General features: G+C 40.5%; 1 protein-coding gene and 2 pseudogenes across 2 annotated transcripts; all 3 read left to right on the forward strand.

Annotated features, from left to right (window-relative positions):
• The first annotated feature begins 6,993 nt into the window (after positions 1-6,993).
• Positions 6,994-7,964, forward strand: LOC146459978 (perlucin-like protein). Its single transcript, XM_085088854.1, has 2 exons — positions 6,994-7,243; positions 7,431-7,964. The coding sequence occupies exons 1-2, from the start codon at positions 7,009-7,011 to the stop codon at positions 7,859-7,861; spliced, it is 666 nt and encodes a 221-aa protein (XP_084944980.1). The 5' UTR covers positions 6,994-7,008; the 3' UTR covers positions 7,862-7,964.
• Positions 7,965-10,126: 2,162 nt separating this feature from the next.
• On the forward strand, positions 10,127-11,234 carry LOC146459979 (perlucin-like protein; annotated as a pseudogene).
• A 3,817-nt stretch (positions 11,235-15,051) lies between these two features.
• On the forward strand, positions 15,052-16,073 carry LOC146459980 (perlucin-like protein; annotated as a pseudogene). The gene is made up of 2 exons (XR_014857806.1): positions 15,052-15,323; positions 15,502-16,073. The product of XR_014857806.1 is annotated as a perlucin-like protein (transcript).
• The last annotated feature ends 3,090 nt before the right edge of the window (positions 16,074-19,163 follow it).

Genomic DNA, 19,163 nt, shown 5'->3' on the forward strand with positions numbered 1-19,163 from the left:
TTCCGAACTACAAAACAGTGCTAGGCACAAAAATAAGTTTCCCACACTGTTTCAGGAAGAGTGCAATATTGCGTCCATAACATATGTCGGTTTACTTAAAAAAGTGCAAAAATGTTTTGTTTCCAACTCTTGGCGAACTGTAGTGCAGTGTTAACAAAACAAATTTTAAAGACGCCTTTTATTTTATCAGGCTGCTAAATGAAACTTTCGCGCCTGAGACCCCACAAACGGACAGGCTTGCTGGCGCTAAGAACTGGACGCCTGGATGTTGGAGTGGGGTACGTAGTGGTAGTTCGCAGGAAGACATACATACAGACGAAATTCCTGAAGTATCCGATGACGTCGTTGCTGATTTTAACGAGGGAATGGCGAAAATAGCTAGACATTCAAAAAGGGAAGACCTCACGCCACTAACATTCCAACTGTCCACGACATGGGAGGAAGCAATACCGGATGAAAGAAAAACTTGCATAGAGAAAGCAACGAAAGCATGTGAAGTAATCTGCAGTGTTATAGCTCCGAAAGACGGCGAAAAACTTTTTCAAGCGATACACCAGCCTACCGCGAACGATCTTGATGAACCAACAGAGGATCTTATTGCCTTGATGTCCGCATATCGAGATGCCATGACAAAAAATGTAAAGATTCAAATACTCAGCATCTATGCTTATCGGTATACCATGAAGCTGTTACAGAAATTCCACGAGCCTTATGAAAAGATAAGTTTGAGACAAATAAAAAGGGCGAGATTGCATGCAAGAAAACGAGGGCCGGGGTCAAATGTCCCGAAAGTATTCAGCCATCGAGTACGTCTGGACACAAACAAAGTCGACCACTTTATAGATTTTGTAAATCGTCCTTATTTCTACCAAGACGTGGCCTTTGAAACGCGAACACTGACCTTAGATGGGGGAGGCAAAATAACAATGCCCAACGTAATCCGGACCGTGACTAGATCGACCATGATACCTTCAACATTGCGAAGAAGAATCATTTGAACCGGCTAGCCGCTCAACCCTTCGTCGCATTCTTGAAGTGAGAGAGGCTTCACAGCAGAAGTCTCTCAGTGGTCTGGACAACATTGCAGCAGAAGGGGTCGCATCTTTTGAGCGGCTGTTGAGTATTCTAGAAGAGCTGAATCAGGCTGGTGCCGACAAAAGAAGAGTTACGGAACTGGCAAAGAAATTGAACAATTGGAAAAGATACCTGAAGCCGGAGTTTAAAGTGAACTGTTCAGCAGAGGAGAGTGAGTGCGCCGACCACTCCAGAAAATTTGCGTTAAGCGATCCAGTTGATCCATGCTTCAACCATCAGTGCTCACACTCACCCAATATAGTGTGTGGACAATGCGAACAATTGAAGGCAACGTTAGACGAGATGGAAGAAAGTATAAAGAAACACTCCAGCCATCTTTACAGCCAAGAACAAAAGCATGATCTTCTTCACGATTTTGAAAGATCTAAGAATTGCATTTTTCTTTGGAAATCTCATGCTTTACGCTCTGTCAACCAAGAATCTGCTAAACAAGAAGCCCTCCAAAGTCTTGACAGTCAGTCAGTCCTTGTTGTTATTGACTGGGCCATGAAATTTCTTCAGATGAAATACAGAGAAAAACAAAGTGAATGGTTTGCTAAAAGAGGCCTTAGCTGGCATATAAGCAGTGTGATCTCAAAAGACCAAGAAACGCAGAAAGCTAAGGTCCTGTCGTATGCCCATTTATTAGATTCGTGTTGTCAAGATTGGTATGCGGTGGTATCTATTTTAGAAAACCTTTTTCAAAACATCAAAATAAATTTTTCAAATGTTAAGCACTCATTTCTACGTTCTGACGAGGCTGGCTGCTACCATTGCAATCACCTAATAGCAGCAGTCAAAGATATTGGAGATCGAGTGGGAATTACAGTTGCACGTTATGATTTTTCAGAACCCCAGCAAGGAAAGGATGTTTGTGACAGATTGCTTTGTCCCATGAAAGCAGCCATAAGAAAGTATTGCGCGGAAGGCCATGACATCATGAACGTAGGAGCAATGCACGAGGCCCTTAAGGAACGGCCTGTCAAAGGAACGACAGCGGCTGTAGCCATTTTGGATGAGTCATCCAAAATTCTTGAGGTTCAGAAGATAAAACAATTTAGTGAGTTGCACAACTTTAGATACGAAGAGAGTGGGATAAGAGTGTGGAAAGCTTACGCTGTTGGGATCGGCAAGCTTATCCCTTAGCAATCTTTGTACATACGGCACCAGGGCTGCACAAATATATCATTAATGGAGGGAAAAGGATTCTTCACCAACACAGAAATAAGAGACCTTCATCGCCCAAGAAAGTGTCAAGCAAGGAAAGACTACGTTGAAATTGATGATCAGCCATCAATGTTTGTGTGCCCTGAAGAAGGCTGTAACTGCACTTTTGACTCTTTCTCCGAACTTGAGTTGCATACAGACGTAGGAATACATGATAACAGGAAGTCGGAAAGTCTTTATGATAAAGTACGGAAAAACTGGGCTGAAAAATCTTCTTCCATTGAGAACCAGAAGTTAACAAGCAACAAATTCTCCACTGGTCTGACTGTTAACAGCACAAATTCTAGTCTAAGTATCGGATGGGCTCTTAACAAAGGTAGAACTGGCGGAGTTCGTTTTTCTGAGAACGTGAGACGGTACCTTACAACAAGGTTTGAAATGGGAGAAAAAACGGGCAAAAAAGCCAATCCAGAAGAGATCGAACGTCAAATGCGCAACGCCAGAAATGAACGGAATGAAAGATTGTTTCGAAGAGAGGAGTGGCTCACCAAGACTCAAATAATGGGTTTTTTTTCACGCCTCGCTTCACGGCAGAGAACTCGCGGTCAGGAAGCTACATCAAAGGAACAGACATTTGATATTACAGCAGATGAGAATGACGACATCGACGCCCTCATTGGAGACTCTGATCGCAACAATTTGCTTGACGACATTCAAAGCAGAATTGGACTAGAGCATCCGATAGTATATGACACATATGATCTTTGCGTCTATCACAAGGAAGGAAAGCTACAGGCCTTCAATGTTGCAATGCTCAAGACTATTCTTCGGCACTTTGAAGTACCTTTCCGAGCAAAAGATAGAAAGGCAGACCTTATTAGGTTGTTAACGGAGGTTATCCAAGAATGCAACTGCTGAATAGAGTCTACTGTCCCTTTTATCAGACAAAAGGGACAACAATATTTCTTCTTGTAACTGAATCAATTAAGCTTTTATTGTGCAAGTCTTAGTTAATTTTTTTTCCGAAAATTCTTTGGCATGTTGAGTTTTTTCGTATTTGTTATGTGACTTTTACCCGATGACACGAAACGGAGACGCTTAATTCGATAAAATATTTCAATAATCTAATTGTTTTCTTATAAACCCGCCAATCGAATACTGCCAAGCTCACTTAACTCACTCTCCATCAAGGAATAACCAAAGTTCGAGAAATCAAAATTCCAACTAGAATTCAAGGCTCGATCTTCAACTGTCCAGTCTGTCTCGGAATTCCCAGAAGAGAAAGCACATAGAATAACAAACCAAATACAGACTGAAATATGACCATTATGACTGATGCTAGAATTTTCATATATCGAACTTAAGCTTCTGACAACATGTAGCACGGCCTAGTATATTTGCGATTAGTGGTTGGTTGATTCATCACGCCTTAATAATGTACTATATGACCTACTATTACTAAAGTTGCTTAAGTTAAGGTATCTAGACATTGACTGTACACATTTCACCGTTTTCAAGCAAAAATAGCAATCAGTTTAGTCGTGATGGGAATTCATAAACATTTAATTAAAATGTGGACTAGACGTGAATAGACGCCATATTCTGGTTTTCGATTCCTCGGCTTTTGGAGTCCAATCCTCATTTTCACAACTTATCTTTAAGGACTACCGTGTACTCTCGTCCCATACAGCGTAAAGGTCAATTCGTGAAGGACTTGCCCGCTGTAGAATGTAAATACTTAATTTTACTGGTAAAAAAAATGTTCCCTAAAAACGCAACTGTTGTATGTCGAGTAAAGCACGTTTGGAAGGGCGAGACTAACAAAGGTTAGTGGCAAAGGTAAATGAACTTAATGGTCTACACTTCCGTTCAGTTTTCTTGTAAATAAAGTACAAAAAAAGTTGCCTAATGGCATTTTTTATTATTTTTAAGCTTAATGATATCAATAATTACAACAAAATATTACAACAAGCAAATGCGATGACCTTTCTAAAGTCTCGCCTGTGACTATGCTTCCAATGAAAACGTTAAAACGATTTATTTAGTAAATGAAAATTGAGGTTTGGCTGCTGAACTTTTAGGAATAATTATATTTCTGAAGATCTATTTATTGAAAAAGGAAGAAGACGAAGAAAAATAATTTTTTTCGTTTAAAAAAACATATTTTACTTCCGAGCGGCAAGTATATGGAGAAAGCAGCCGGTGTCACGCAACGCGATTTCTGCATCAATATGTAAATTTGAGTCGAAACCTTCAAGTCTGAATCGCGTTGTGCCACAAGTTTTATTGCATAAATTGATAGAATACCTTTTTATCCGGTGAGGGTAAAAGGCGGAAAGAGTTTGCGGAATGGCATGTGGCATGGCGTGCGGAATGGCATAATTATGCGAAATACGATTTACGTGGGAAATAAATTAACTGAAGAGCGCGTCATGTTTTGGCGCCAATTTTATAAGAGCAGCCGGCTTTTTTGATGCTGCGGACTCTTGCTAAATATTAACAACAATTCGAGGATTTGATCGTCTGATTGTTGATTAGGAAAAAGTGAGGGTAAAGAAAGCGACGAAAACTGTTTACAGTTTTCGCATTCAAGGAACTATGAGTAAATCCGTAGTAAATTAAATTTCATGTTCACTTTACTCCATGCGACTTCCGGTTGACAAAAATAACGTGGCAGCGTGAAGTCTTCTCAGGACAAAGATTGATCCTTTACCTAGGGGACCCTAGGGCAAATAATAAACATTTTTTTCTTTTTTTTTAAACCCTCGGTAAAGGCTGATTTTCGTAATCAGAGGCGTAGAGCTTATGATCTAGTGAAAACAGCGTTCCGATTCCGGAACGTAAGCGACGGAGTCGTAAGCGGAGTCGGAAGAAAATGGAAACGTTCTGATTCTTCTGACTCCGATTCCGTCGCGCTTATGACTCCGCTTACGACTCCGATTTTTGATTTTCACTAGGTCATAAGCGCTCTTACGACTCCGCTTACGACTCCGACTCCGTCGCTAGTGAAAACCAGCCTTAAAAGATCAATTCTCATACCCTGTATGTTCGATGATTCATAAATATCATGAGCGGGAAAATGAACAACAATTTGACCAAAATGCATTTGTGATAATAAAATAGTTTCACAACCTTTCACACAACCAGTGTCGATAATTAGACACCATACTTGTCATCTGCTTTTTTGCTCTAGGGCTTTTTCGCTTTTAAATCTCATTTTAGGTTGGGACGTCCGGCACTGAAAGACCATAATTAAAGACGGATATGTTTAGTTCGATAACGCGTAACTGAACTATAGCTACCTGAATCGCCGTATTAAATAGCTAGGTAGCTAGCTCAGTAGCCTCCCACGCAGACGTTCTTACGGGTTCGTCGTCGAGGGAGTTCGGGATAAAAATCATGAATGGGAAACGGGATTCGTACGATTTTACGAGGCGGGATTGGATCTCCCGGCGGGTTTTTAAAATGAATTTTCCCTGAGTAAACCGGTGTCGGAAAAAAAATTATCTGTCATCTTCGTGAATGCTGCGTATTATCCAGAGTATCATGCACGATTCTGTCGGGTCTATCACTTCCATTAGCGCCTCCTATGGCGATCTATTGCACTTTTTCGTAAGCCCTGGTCTAAACGAGACCTTTTGGATCCAATTTCTACAATTTTCAATTCTCCGAAGACGAACAGAAAAATTTAGTAAACAAACACCAGAGGAAGACGGCGTTTTAGAGTACGATTTACCGATCAAGGAGTGGTGAACATTACGAAACGGAACATCCAATGTCCGGTAACAACAAGGAGGCAGGAACGACCTATGATGCTGGCCAAATTCCATCGCTGGATCGCGTGCTCAATTTTCGTCTTGGAACGTCTTCCCGATAAGGGAGAAGTATTCGCTTCAATAACAGAATTGGGTTTGACTAAAGCTTATTTACTGTAAAAAGCTCGTACGTAGTAGTTGATAACCATTACCTGAACACATATCCTATTAATTTCAATAAATGGTGTACAATAATTGGTGCGCAAAAAATTATAGCATCAAGTACGGATTATAATTTTCACTCATCAGCCACGGTTATTCTACATTTTGGTTCTCAGAATGATCGCCGAAAATAGTGAATGAGAGGAAGAAAATGAAACCTACTAACACTTCTGCGTATATCAAATATCCATTTTAAAGGCGAGAAAACGATCTTCGAAAACAGCAAGGAAAAGACAATTCAAGTTCCTCAGTTTTTGCACTAGATTTTGTGTTGGTTGTTGTTGACTCGGCGATAACAAAAATTGTGTTTGTTGTCAGAATAAAGTAAACACTAGTAATGTTAATCAGTATGTAATTACAAAGTTCCAGCAACTCGACTATGATTGATTTGCAAATCGCGTCTCCCTATGACCTGTGATCATTATGTCTGTGAGTATGCGATCAAGAGTGATGAGTGTTACACACTGCTCAGAACTGCTTGGAATTAAGGTAATGTTGTTGCATTCACAGTAACGGTGGGAAGCCTTGCACGTTTTAACGTGCAATATCTCCTTTTTTTTTAGCGACTGCTACAACCTTATCCAACATGAAGCCTAACCGATTAAGTTTGGATCAGAATATTAATTCTCCCCCTTTGTTAATAAACTTGGACTTGAAATTTGCTCTTGTTTTGCCATCTGTACACGTCAGCTTTATTAAGCACCGCTAACTTTGTGCACATTATCAATCCAAAAGTCGCACACATTCAGCAAACGCATCACTTTACCAAACGGTTTCAATTCCTTCAAGCATGCTTCGAAAATCGAGTTTCGTTTTCATCGTTTATATCCTGGTTTCAATTGGTTTCGCAAACGGCAAACCTCAAAACGGGAAGGCTAATAACTCAGTCCTTGGTAATAAGCCGCCTCAGCCAATGGATCAAACATTTAATATCAACAACTGGGGTCTTGGAAAGATCGACCGAAAACTATTGACCGACATGAAATACAAAATCGACTCTCTGTATAAAAATTCTCAGGCTAGAGGTAAATAATGAACGACAGTCAGTATTAGTTTTACAAAATTTCAGAGTTGCCTTTATTGAATCTGGGTTAATTAAAATCACTTAGTTTTCTTATTGGAGATGATATTTTCATTGATTCAAAACCGCTTCACATGCCCGCCAGCATGCCAAGGTTTCGTCGGTTAACTCGATAATTTCTCTCTCAACAGTTTGTCGAGAAGACGGATGGGTTCGCTACGGAAATTCACGTTTCCTGATCATCAACATTCCAACCTTGAAATGGAGCGACGCTCGGAGAACCTGTCAGATGCTTGGCGGAGACCTGGCCATAATTAGATCTGCCGCTGAAAATACCTTCATATTTAACTTGGTGAAGAAGCAGAAAACGTTCACAGCATGGGGTGCGTGGCTTGGCTCATTTCGCAAGGTCGACAAAAAGTTCTACTGGATTGACGATACTCCACTGAGCCGAGGATACACTGCTTGGGGGAGAGGGGAACCTAACGATGTGAATGAGAAGTGTGGAAACATGTTTGGCGCCGAAAGTAGAGCGGGGAAGTGGAATGACCTACTCTGTGATGTAAATCCTTCAAATCTGAAATATGCCCCGGTTATTCTTTGCCAGAAAAAAGTGAATTAAGTCGGCTATTCGTTTGCCTTTTTTAATGTAAACTCGACGCGATATTTTAAGCCATCAACACGGGGCCTTCACTTTATGCATAGCAGTTGAACTGTTGGGTGAAGGGGAAAACAAAAATAACTAATGGCGGTTTTGTAATCGGCTGTGAACTGTTTTCAGCAAACAAGTTCGCAATTTTTTACTATTGAATGAATAGAAAAACAAAAATAACTGATAGTGGTTATAGTATCTGTGAAATGTTTTCAGCAAATAAGTTCGCAAATCATATTGTTTACTGTTGGGTGAATGAGAAAAATAAAAATAATTGATGGTGGTTATGTAATCTGTCGGAACTGTTTTCAGCAAATAAGTTCGCAATTTTTTACTGTTGGGTGAATAAAAAAATAAAAATAACTGACAGTGGTTATGTAATCTGTGAATTGGTTTTAGTAAATTGGCTCGTAATATTTGGCTGCATGTAAACTCTGTACAAAGACAACATTTTAGACTACTAGGAGTTCGTTCAAGTTCATTTTAAAGATGACGGAGTAAAAGAAAGTTTCATTATTATTACTAAACTTTAAAGAAAGTTCTAGGCCCTTTCAAAATGCAGCCAATTTGATTTGTAAAGATTTATCAGGATCTAGTTGTTTTTATAAGTTGCGAGAGAAAACAAGAAAGACTCAGTCGCAGTTGAAAATCCAATGGTATGCTTCTGGCGGTTATCGACAAACGCTATTCCCAATCGACTGACTTTTACCCACGATATGTCGCACCCAGTGTGGGGAAAAATTGGATACAATTTCCTGATCTCTCCTCTGGTGGGTTTCCCGTTCCACTTCATATCACATCTGATCTCAGGGATCCTGGTTCTTGGCTTTAGTGTGTTCCCCTCCCTTGCCGAGAAGCATGATTTGTGAAGCAAATCACACCTCTTCGCTTCCTCCGGCAATTCTCACTGACCTCCGCCAACATGAAATTTGACTGTGATTCTTTTCACTTCTATACATGTCACATGTTGCATTCAGAGTTCAGTTCTCTGGTTTATTCTGACATTGTCTGTTTATTTACTTTTCAAAATATGCAAATTCTTCTGTTCTTTCTCAGTCGAAACTGCAAATCAGGGGCCTATTACAGCCCGAATCCTCTCGCGTTTTTCATTTCAAGGGAAGCTATTTCATGCGCTCAAAACATTTTAGAATAGTAACCACGAGCTTACCCAGTTTACGTGTTTTTGACTCTTTGCGTGGCATGGCTCCCTTAGCAACAGATTCCCGTGAGCGCCCCACCAAGAGAGCCAGCTCGCAAGGGACCTGAATGGCGCAAAAGTACTGTTTGGAGGTTTGCCGATCAGTGCTGGCTGATACGCTCATGATAATTAATCTTAAAATATGATCAGCCCTAAACTGAGGAGCGGATTGCCTATCGCTTTACATTGAGCTAAACAGGGCGCTAGGTTATACAGCGTTTTAAAGGAAGTCTGATGGAAGCTAATTAGTCGGCGTACGAATAAATTCCTCATACTCATATTCAATGTCTTTGCCTAGATGTTTTGGTTATCAAACTCAAGGCCTTGAGACCCGAGAACAGTCATACCATGAGTAATGTTCGACTTTCCGCATATTTGGGACTACTCATTTTGTTTCTTGTATTTCTGTTTTGTTCTTTGTATTTATTTTGATGTGTCCAATAAAGCTGATTAAAAATATAAATATACTTGTCTGAAATATTTCCCGCGACACCTAACTGAAATCTTTCTTCCATGGTAGTTTTATTGAAATCGACGTAGGTTGAGGATAAAACATGTAACTTTTCAAACTAGTAATACATCATTCTAATTTATTCACCAGGCTTAAAATATACCATCACATATATGCCACACATTGACAATTAAATCTTAGCAGTATGCAGGATGTTTGTCCCATGATCTGCTAGTTTAGGGTCTTATCTCCTACGAGTCTTCTGCAGCTCAGTAGCCTGAGAGCATCCGAACAAGTAATCGCCGAGATGGTCTTAGGTTTGACTCCTGCTAGGAGCACTGGGATTTTCTTTTTTCGAGTACGTCTGTCAGTCACTGAATAATGCATCCGTCTGACTTCCCTTAATTACAAAGTATTGAGATTGTGTGATATTTCGGCCAGCTTTTTTTTTTCGAAATGGAGAGACTGTATTACCTTTAATTTATACAACTCGACTATGACCGATTTGCCACATGTCAGCTTGTGATCCCTGCCTGATCACTGAAATATGTGATCACGAGTGAATTGTTACACGCCGCTCAAAAAAAAAACGAAAACAGAAACGGCTTCAATTCCTTCAAGCATGCTTCGAAAATCGAGCTTCGTTTTCATCGTTTTTATCCTGGTTTCGATTGTTTTCGCAAACGGCAAACCTCAAAACGGGAAGACTAATAACTCAGTCCTTGGAAATAAGCCGCCTCAGCCGATGGTTCAAACGTTTAATATCAACAACTGGGGTCTTGGAAAGATCGACCGAAAACTATTGACCGACATGAAATACAAAATCGACTCCGGCTCTGTATAAGAAATCTCAGGCTGAAGGTAAATAATGAACGACAGTATTAGTTTTACAAATTTTCAGTGTTGCCTTTATTCCAGGTTAACTTAAAACTCCCACTATTGGAGTTGATAAATTCATTGACTCAAAATTCTTCACATGCTGGCATGCCAAGCTTAGTATATCTTTCGAGTTGATTCGATACTTCTCCTTCAACAGTTTGTCGAGAAGACGGATGGGTTCGCTACGGAAATTCACGTTTCCTGATCATCAACATTCCAACCTTGAAATGGAGCGACGCTCGGAGAACCTGTTAGATGCTTGGCGGAGACCTGGCCATAATCAGATCTGCCGCTGAAAATACCTTCATATTTAACTTGGTCAAGAAGCAGAAAACGCTCACAGCATGGGGTGCGTGGCTTGGCTTCGTCCGCAAGGCCGACAAGAAGTTCTACTGGATTGACGATACTCCACTGAGCCGAGGATACGCTGTTTGGGGGAGAGGTGAACCTAATAATGTGAATGAGAAGTGTGGAAACATGTTTGCCGCCGAAAGTAGAGCGGGAAAGTGGAATGACCCAACTTGCGATGTAAATCCTGCACATCTAAAATATGCCCCGGTTATTCTTTGCCAGAAAAAAGCGAATTAAGCGGGCTATTCGTTTGAAATTTATTAATGTAAACTTGACGCGATGTTATCAGCAATTGACACGGGGTACAAGACGGGGCCTTCGCTTTATGCATAGTAGTTGAACTGATGGGTAAATAGAAAAGTAAATTTAAAATAACTAATGGTGGTTATGTAATCTGTGAACCGTGTTCAGCAAATAAGTTCGCAATTTTGTACTCTTGGGTGAATAAAAAAATAAAAATAACTCATGGTGGTTATGTAATCTGTGAATTTGTTTTAGTACGGATTAACTCGTAATATTTGGCTGCATGTAAACTCTGTACAAAGACAACTTTTTAGACTTCTAGGAGTTCGTTCAAGTTCATTTTAAAGATGACTGACTGAAAAAAGGTTTCATTATTGTTACCAAACTTTAAAGACTGAAGTTTAAGGCCCTTTCAAAAAGTAGTCAATTTGATTTGTACTCATTCAGTATAAGGATCTAGTGTTTCTTATAAGTTAGGAAAAAAAAAAGACTCAGTCGCAGTTGAAAATCCAATGGGGTGCTTCTGCCGGGCGTTTATCGACAAACGCTATTCCCAATCGACTGACTTTTACCACGAAATTTCGCACGCAGTGTGGGGAAAAATTAAATGCAATTTCCTGAACTCTCCTCCGGTGGGTTTCCCGTTCCACTTTATATCAGATCTGATCTCGGGGATCCTGGTTTCTTGGCTTTAGTGTGTTCCCCTCCCTTTCCGCGCGGTTTCATTTTCATCCTTTTCTGTTGAGTTTTCTTTCGGTTTTTCTCAGCCTGGTGATTCTGAACAGAGAATAACTGACAAATTACATTTTTCCTGTGGCCTCAGTTTCAGGCAAAAGCACAGACTTTCTCGAAGTCGCTTGTTTCTTCTGCGATTCTTTTTACTTCTATACATGACATGTTGCATTCAGAGTTCAGTTCTCTGGTTTATTCACATCGTCTGTTTATTTACTTTTCAAAATATGCAAATTCTTCTCTTCTTTTTTAGTCTAAACTGCAAATCAGGAGCCTATTAAACTGGCCGAGTCCTCTTGCGTTTTTCATTTCAAGGGAAACTATTTCATGCGCTCAAAGTATTATATAATCGGTAACCACGAGCTTACCCAGTTTACATGTTTATGACTCTTTGCGTGGCATGGGTCCCTCGCCGACAGATTTCCATGAGAGCCCCACCAAGAGAGCCAGCTCGCAAGGCACCTGAATCGCGCAAAAGTGCCTTTTGGAGGTATCCCGATCAATGCTGGTTGATACGCCGTGGTAATTAACTCACGCAAAACACACTCCATACACACCCGATCCATTTTAAGCGCTAGCTGGCAAAAGTATGACGCTAAAAATATGATCACTGAGCCGGCCTAAACTAAGGAGCGGATTGCCCATCGCTTTCGGCATTGAGCCAAACAGGGCGCGAGGTTATACGACGTTTTAAAGGAAGTCTAATGGAAGCTAATTAGTCGGCGTACGAATAAATTCCTCAGACACATATTCAATGTCTTTACCTTAATTTTTTGGTTATCAAACTCGAGGCCTCGAGACCCGAGAGCAGTCATACCATGAGAAATCTTCGACTTTCCGCATATTTGGGACTACTCATTTTGTTTTGTTGTATTTCTGTTTTGTTCTTTGTATTTATTTTGATGTGTCCAATAAAGCTGATTAAAAAATAGACATCTACTTGTCTGAAATATTTCCCGCGACACCCAAACGAACTCCTTCTTCCATGGTAGCTTTATTGAAGTCGACGTAGGTTGAGGATGAAACATGTAACTTCCCAAACTAGTAATCGGAAGGGCTTAGGTTCGACTCCTGATAGGAGCACTCGGATTTCCTTTTTCCGAGTACTCTATGCCTGTGTCGCTCACTGAATAACACATCATTCTAATTTATTTACCAAGGCTTCAAATATACCGTCACATTTATTCCACTATGCATATGACACGCATTGACATTCCAATAATCCTATCAGCAGGATGTTTGTCCCATGAACCTAGGTTATTGGGAAAGAAATCTTGTGTGAATACAGTCCTGTCACCCTGCTTACTGAGCGCTTCTTTCTTACAAGTTTTTTAGCATGTGTGAAGTTGTTCGCAATTCTGTTATGTCGTGTAGTTGGCTTGTTTACCAAAAGGAAAACCTCTGTTAGCAGGGTAGTATAAAACTCAAGTAAACTCACAGTTTGTCTCTCTTCACTCACCTAATTTTACATAGATCCTGGAGTTTCCTACTTCACTGAACCAGTGAGAATATTCCAGTGGAGTTCTTCTGATATACGGCTTTATCCGATCAGCTGCTATTAAAATGTCTCAAGGAAAAAGTGAAACATTGCTGTACAACTACCACCAAGAATACCGGTAATCAACAGGCGTACGTGACACATAAACGTTAAAACGTGTGGGACTGGGCCAGAGAGTTTGTGAGTCACGCTTCCACCTGCTCACTCCTGACAATACTCAGAATATTTCAGGGTCCAGAAAAAATTTACGGGTTGGGGATCTGGTATATCTGAGGCCGGGATTCGGGATTTTAGGCGAAAACGGGGTGGGGGGGGGGGGGGGGGGGGAGGCGGAGGCGAGGTTCGGGATAAATATCATGAATGGGAAACGGGATTCGTACGATTTTACGAGGCGGGATTGGATCTCCCGGCGGGTTTTTAAAATGAATTTTCCCTGAATAAACGGGTGTCGGAAAAAAAATGAGCTGTCATCTTCGTGAATGCTGCGTATTATCCAGAGTATCATGCACGATTCTTTCGGGGTCTATCACTTCCATTGGCGGTTTCCTATGGCGATCCGTTGCACTTTTTCGTAAACCCTGGTCTGAACAAGATCTTTTGGGTCCAATTTCTCCAATTTTCAATTCTCCGAAGACGAACAGCAAAATTCAGTAAACAAACACCAGAGGAAGACGGCGTTTTAGAATACGATCTACAGATCGAGGAGTGGTGAACATTCGCGCTGCCGCGGAACATCCAATGTCCGGTAACAACATTAGGAGGCCGGAACGACGTACCGTATGCTGGTCAAATTCCATCGGTGGATCGCGTGACGTGCCCAATTTTCTTCTCAGGAACGTCTTCCCGATAAGGGAGAAGTTTTCGCTTCAATAACAGAATTGGGTTTGACTAAAGCTGATTTACTTAAAAAAAGCTCGTACGTAGTATTTGATAGCTATCACTTGAACACATATCCTATTTAAAATTTCAATAAGTGGTGTACAATAATTGGTGAGCAAAAGATTATAGCATCGAGTAGATTATAATTTTCACTCATTAGCCACGGTAATCAGTTCTCAAAATGGTCGCTGAAAAACAGTGAACGAGGGGAAGACAATGAAACCTGCTAACACTTCTGCACATACCGAATATCTATTTTAAAGGCGAGAAAACGATCTTCGAAAACAGCAAGGAAAAGACAATATTCAAGGTCATTCAAGTTCCTCAGTTTTTGTAGATTTTGTGTCGGGGGCGCCCGTGAATGTTGACTCGGCAATAAAAAAAATTGTGTTTCTTGTCAGAATAAAATAAACACTGTTAATTTATGCAATTACAAAGTTTAAGCAACTCAACTATGATTGATTTGCAAATCGCGTCACCTTATAACCTGTGATCATTACGGTCTGTTCAGTCTATGTGATAAAGAGTGTATTGTTACACGCTGCTTAGAACTGCTTGGAATTAAGGTAATGTTGTTGCATTCACAGAAAGGGTAGGAAGCCTTGCACGTTAATATTTCCTTTTCTCTTTAAAAATTTCAGCGACTGCTACGACCTTATCCAACATGAAGCCTAGCCATTAGTTTTGGACCAGAATATTAATTTTCATAGCCTGCGACAGCAGACGTATTTCCGGCTGTCGCTTCTCTTCGTCGAAACGGAGAGAAGCGACAGCCGGAAATACGTCTGCGGTCGAAGGCTATGATTTTTTTTAATAAAATTGGACTTGATATTTCTTCTTGTTTTACCAAATGTACACGTCAGCTTTATTGGGCACCGCTAAATCATTAGTTCTACCATTGCATTATCAATCCAAACGTCGCACCAATCAGCAAACGCATCACTTTACCAAACGACTTCAACTCCTTCAAGCATGCTTCGAAAATCGAGCTTCGTTTTCATCGTTTATATCCTGGTTTCCATTGGTTTCGCATACGGTAAACCTCAAAACGGGAAAGCTAATAACTCAGTCCTTGGTAATAAGCCGCCTCAGCCGATGGATCAAACGTTTAATATCAACAACTGGAGTCTTGGAAAGGTCGACCGAAAACTATTGACCGACATGAAATACAAAATCGACTCTCTGTATGAGAAATCTCAAGGTAAGCGAATGAACGACAGCCAGTAGTTTTACAAAATTTCAGAGTTGCCTTTATTCCGTGTTAATTAAAACCACTTTGTTGTCTTATTGGAGATGATATTTTCATTGATTCAATTCTTCACATGCCCGCCAGCATGACAAAGTTTCGAGTTAACTCGAACGAATTTCTCTCTCAACAGTTTGTCGAGAAGACGGATGGGTTCGCTACGGAAATTCACGTTTCCTGATCATCAACATTCCAACCTTGAAATGAAGCGACGCTCGGAGAACCTGTCAGATGCTTGGTGGAGACCTGGCCATAATCAGATCTGCCGCTGAAAATACCTTCATATTTAACTTGGTCAAGAAGCAGAAAACGTTGAAAGCATGGGGTGCGTGGCTTGGCTCATTTCGCAAGGCCGACAAAAAGTTCTACTGGATTGACGATACTCCACTGAGCCGAGGATACACTGCTTGGGGCCGCGGGGAACCTAGCAGTGTGAATGAGAAGTGTGGACACATGTTTGGCACAGGAAGTAGTGCGGGGAAGTGGAATGACATAGGCTGCGCTGTAAATCCTTCAAGTCTGAAATATGCCCCGGTTATTCTTTGCCAGAAAAAAGCGAATTAAGTCGGCTATTCCGGTTGGAAGTTTTTTGATGTAAAATTTGACGCGATGTTATGAGCAATTAACCCGTGGAATAAGACGGGGCCTTCGCTTTATGTGTAGTAGTTGAACTGTTGGTTGAATAGAAAAACAAATTTAAAATAACTAAAGGTGGTTATGTAATCTGTGAACTGTTTTCAACAAATAAGTTCGCAATTTTGTACTCTTGGGTGAATAGAAAAAATAAAAATAACTGATGGTGGTTATGTAATCTGTGAATTGGTTTTAGTAAATTTGCTCGTAATATTTGACTGAATGTAAACTCTATACATAGACAACTTTTTAGACTACTAGGAGTTCGCTAACATGCCTTCATGGAGTGAAAAAGGTTCATTATTGTTACCAAACTTTAAAGAAAGTTCTAGGCCCTTTCAAAATGCAGTCAATTTTATTCTTACAGATTTATCAGGATCTAGTGGTTCTCAGTTATAAGTTGAGAGAGAAAACAAGAAAGACTCAGTCGCAGTTGAAAATCCAATGATATGCTTCTGGCGGTATTCCCAATCGACTGACTTTTACCACGAAATTTCGCACGCAGTGTGGGGAAAAATTGGATGCAATTTCCTCCGGTGGGTTTCCCGTTCCACTTTTTATCACATCCGATCTCAGGGATCCTGGTTTCTTGGCTTTAGTGTGTTCCCCTCCCTTGCCGCGCGGTTTCATTTTTATCCTTTTCTGTTTAGTTTTCCTTCGGTTTTTCTCATCCCGGTGATTCTGAACAGAGAATAACTGACAAATGACATTTTTCCAGTGGCCACAGTTTCAGGCAAAAGCACAGACTTTCGCGCAGTCATATTTTTGGCGTTTTTTCGCGATCTGAGTAGTATGGAAGAGAGTAAAGAATACTTTCTCCTCTTTGGATAAGCAAAATATCCGTTTCGCTTCTGTCTGAAAGTCTGAAATATTTTGTCTGAAATATTTCCCACGACACCCAACTGAACTCCTTCTTCCATGGTAATGTTATTGAAGTCGACGTAGGTTGAGGATGAAAAGTATAACTTCCCAAACTAGTAATCGGAAGGAGTAGGTTCGTATTCTGATAGGAGCACTCGGATTTCCTATTACCATAGTACTCTATGCCTGTGTCACTCACTGAATAACACATCATTCTAATTTATTCACCAGGCTTAAAATATCTAATACCGTCACATTTATTCCATTCCGCATATGACACACATGACATTCCAATCCTAGCAGTATGTAGGATGTTTGTCCCATGAACCTAGTTTAATGACCTTAGCTCCCACCAGTCTCCTGTAACTCAGTGGTAGAGCATCCGAACTAGTAATCGGAAGGCCTAAGGTTCGTCTACTGATAGGAGCACTCGGATATTCTTTTACCCAGTACCGGCCTGTCCGTCACTGAATAATACATCCTTCTCTTCCATTACAGTTGTGCGGTTGTGTGATATTTCGGTCTTTTTTTTTTTTTTTTTTCGGAATTGAAAGGCTAATTCTAGACGGCGGTTAAAGTCAAAGAATATCATTTTCTTCAGCTTTCCTTATGTTCTTTTATATCATTTCAGTCCATATCAATTCCATCTGTGTTCTCTTTCTTTTAAATGTATAGCTACAGTCGCCCTCTCTGATAACAATTTTTCTCATAATTTTACAGTGTAATTTCATTTCGTTATATATTTTACCACTACTTAGCTATTTAAAACTTTCGTGCAATATCTCGCACAGTTTTAAAATTGACTTCTGACCAAAAATCTCTGTAACAAGGAACAAGATTCCATAGAAAATATGACAAAACGTTAGAAAAACATAACCATAACCCCGGGAATCGAACTGCAAACTGACGCAAGAAATCCTGTTTAAATACAGTCCTGTCACCCTGCTTGCAGAGCGCTTCTTTCTAGCAAATTTTTTAGCATGTATGAATTTGTTCGCATCTCTGGTATTTCCCGTAGTTGGCTTGTTTAGCGAAAGGAAAATCCTCTGTTAGCAGGGTAGTATAAAACTCAAGAAAACTAAAAAACTCGCAGTCTGCCTCTCTTCACTCACCTAATTTTACATAGATTCTGCAGTTTCCAACTTGACTTAACCAGTGAGAATATTCCAGTGGAGTTCTTCTGATACACGGCTTTATCCGATCAGCTGCTTTTAAAATGTCTCCAGGCAAAAGTGAACACATTGTTTTACAACTACCACGAATACCGGTAGTCAACAAGCGTGCGTGACACATGGAGGTCGATAGAGGTCACAACTCGAGGGACTGGGCCCGCAGAGAGCTCGTGAGTCATGCTTCGATTGCTATTTTAGGGTCGAGTCATGAACGGGAGGATAGGGCATGAAAGGAGAGTTGACGATTTTACGAGGTTGGGAAAAAAGAAAACTCATTCATCTTCGTGAATGCATTATGGCAGATTATGCGCTTTTTCCACGATTCTACCTGGGACTATTCGCTTTCGGGTCAATTGGCCGCTTTTCTTCTCCCTCTTTATTTCAGTTCGGCGTAGCTGATCAAGTATGGCTCCGTCTGTCGTACCTTTGTGTTGCTCAAGACTTTCGCCAATTAATTGAACATCGTCAGGAGAATGTTCTATTCAAGCCGCCAAGCTGCTTCCCTGACTGTTGTCCTGACTTGTTTGGTGTTCCGGTTTTTGATTTCGCCGCTCTTGCCCGGCGCTCTTGTTACAGTTGTTAGCGTAGTTCTCCGAAATAATTTTCCAGGTTCTGATCGCCCAAGGAGGGCTACCTATACCTCGGCCTACCTCGAGCTTTCACATTCAAAAGGTTAACCCCAGCAAGCCGATAGGGTTTCCCTCCTCCTAGGGTAACCTTACCTCGCATGTAAGCTAAACTGGGATAAAAAACAATAGACTCTGAGTAACACCATCCCTTCACGTAAACAGGCCCTTAATCACGTGACCTATAATGTGCCTGGCGCGCGCCTCCTATGGCTTATCTGCTTGTAAACAGTGTCAATATGACAATAAAATAAACAACGTTAATTTATACAGCAACTCGACTATGACCGATTTACAAGATCATTATGTGATCACGAGCGAATTGTTACACGCAGCTCAAAACTGCGTTGAATTAAAGTAATGTCAGCGCAATTACACTCTTTTTTATACTAATTTATTTTATAAGAATATCGAGGCTGAAATTTGCGAAATTTTAAGAATATTTTAAGAATAAACCCGAGGCTAAGATTTTGAAAAGAAGATAATTATGTGTGTTGAAAAAT

Source organism: Pavona decussata, unplaced genomic scaffold (genome assembly GCF_977016875.1).
Source record: "Pavona decussata unplaced genomic scaffold, jaPavDecu1.1 SCAFFOLD_215, whole genome shotgun sequence".
Lineage (NCBI taxonomy): Eukaryota > Metazoa > Cnidaria > Anthozoa > Scleractinia > Agariciidae > Pavona > Pavona decussata.

Excerpts from the sequence above, each read along its gene's own strand:
- LOC146459978 (XM_085088854.1), top strand. The coding sequence starts at position 7,009 with ATGCTTCGAAAATCGAGTTTCGTTTTCATCGTTTATATCCTGGTTTCA. Across the intron at positions 7,244-7,430 it reads TAAAAATTCTCAGGCTAGAG|TTTGTCGAGAAGACGGATGG; the intron begins GTAAATAATGAA and ends CTCTCTCAACAG.